The 1,394-nt window shown below is 68.0% G+C and overlaps 1 protein-coding gene across 1 annotated transcript in view; it reads left to right on the forward strand.

Annotated features, from left to right (window-relative positions):
* Positions 1-412: 412 nt before the first annotated feature.
* LOC103251382 (tyrosine-protein kinase JAK3-like) overlaps positions 413-1,394 on the forward strand; it is a gene marked incomplete at its 3' end in the record, with an annotated part of 1,893 nt that continues 911 nt past the window's right edge. The window contains exons 1-3 of the mRNA XM_008049955.1: positions 413-607; positions 997-1,120; positions 1,304-1,394. Coding sequence (XP_008048146.1) covers positions 424-607; positions 997-1,120; positions 1,304-1,394 — 399 coding nt within the window. The remainder of the gene's footprint in view (positions 608-996; positions 1,121-1,303) is intronic.

A 1,394-nucleotide genomic window follows, 5' to 3' on the forward strand; every position in this document is an offset into this window, starting at 1 on the left:
CGAGTCCTCAGCTGGGGCCTGCTACCCCCCACCCACCCCTGGCATCCCACCAGGGGCAGAAGCTCCCGCCCCAGCGCCAGAGGGGCTTGAGGCCCCAACCACAGGGAGCAGCAGCCACCCCGTTCCCCCACACCTCTGGGGCACAGCTGGGGCCTGTTGTGCTTCTTGGTCTGGAGAAGACCTGCCCATCTGTGATCCATTGCTCATGCCTGGCTGGCCCCGGGCTGGGCTGGTTGTGGGGAGGCTGCAGTTCGACTGGAGATGTCTGCCCTGGGCCCAGGCAGGTTGGAAGGGTGTGAGTTCACACAAACCCAGGAGCAGGGTGTCCAGCCGCCAGCACCCCCCTCCATCCCCCCAGAAGCCCTGTCCCCTCTGCCTGGGACTGAGGGGCTGCCTGTCTCTCGCCCCAGGCAGGCCACACTCATGGCGCCTCCCAGCGAGGAGACACCTTTGATCCCTCAGCGCTCCTGCAGCCTCTCATCCTCGGAGGCTGGGGCTCTGCACGTGCTGCTGCCCGCTCGAGGCCCCGGACCCCCCCAGCGCCTGACTTTCTCCTTTGGGGACCACTTGGCTGAGGAGCTGTGTGTGCAGGCTGCCAAGGCCAGCGGTGAGAGCACCCTTGGGGGACAGGGCCGGGGGGAAGGACTGGGAAAGACTGGGAGCCAGAAGAGTCGCCTCCAGGAGGGAGCACTGGAGCTGGGGCCTTGGGGAATGAGCAGGAGTTTGATCTTGGAGAAAGTGGGGAGGGGCATCTGAGGCTGAGGGAACGGCCTGTGCCAAGACTCAGAGGCGTGAGGCTGGGGGGTGGGGACGGCCAGGCACCGCTTGAGGCCAAGCACCCTGCAGAAAGGGCTGTAGGTGGGGGCCTTGAGAGCGAGGCCGAGGGTGTGCCCACTCCCGGGGGCACTGGGAGCCCAAGTGCGTGCAGGCAGGGCGAGACACAGCGTCAGGCAGCAGGGGAGGGACCCCAGCGGCCGGCTGACGGACACCCCGCAGGCATCCTGCCAGTGTACCATCCCCTCTTCGCTCTGGCCGCGGAGGACCTGTCCTGCTGGTTTCCCCCGAGCCACATCTTCTCCGTGGACGACGTGGGCACCCAAGTCCTGCTCTACAGGCTCCGGTAGGAAGGGCCCCCTCGCCAGGGGCTGCATGAGCTCATGTCTCCCCTGGCATCCGGTCACTGCCCACCTCGCGCAGGAGGACACTGAGGCCGGAGGGGGTGGGCCGCCGGCCCCAGGCCGCACAGCACAGAGCCTGCCCCGCGCCCTCACGCCCACCCGGGTCTGTCGCCCCACCCACCCAGCTTTTACTTCCCCAACTGGTTTGGGCTGGAGAGTTGCCACCGCTTCGGGCTCCGCCAGGATCTGGCCAGCGCCATCCTGGACCTGCCCGTC

This window comes from Carlito syrichta, unplaced genomic scaffold, assembly GCF_000164805.1.
Source record: "Carlito syrichta isolate Samal-C Ts95f unplaced genomic scaffold, Tarsius_syrichta-2.0.1 Scaffold142853, whole genome shotgun sequence".
In the NCBI taxonomy this organism is placed as follows: Eukaryota; Metazoa; Chordata; class Mammalia; order Primates; family Tarsiidae; genus Carlito; species Carlito syrichta.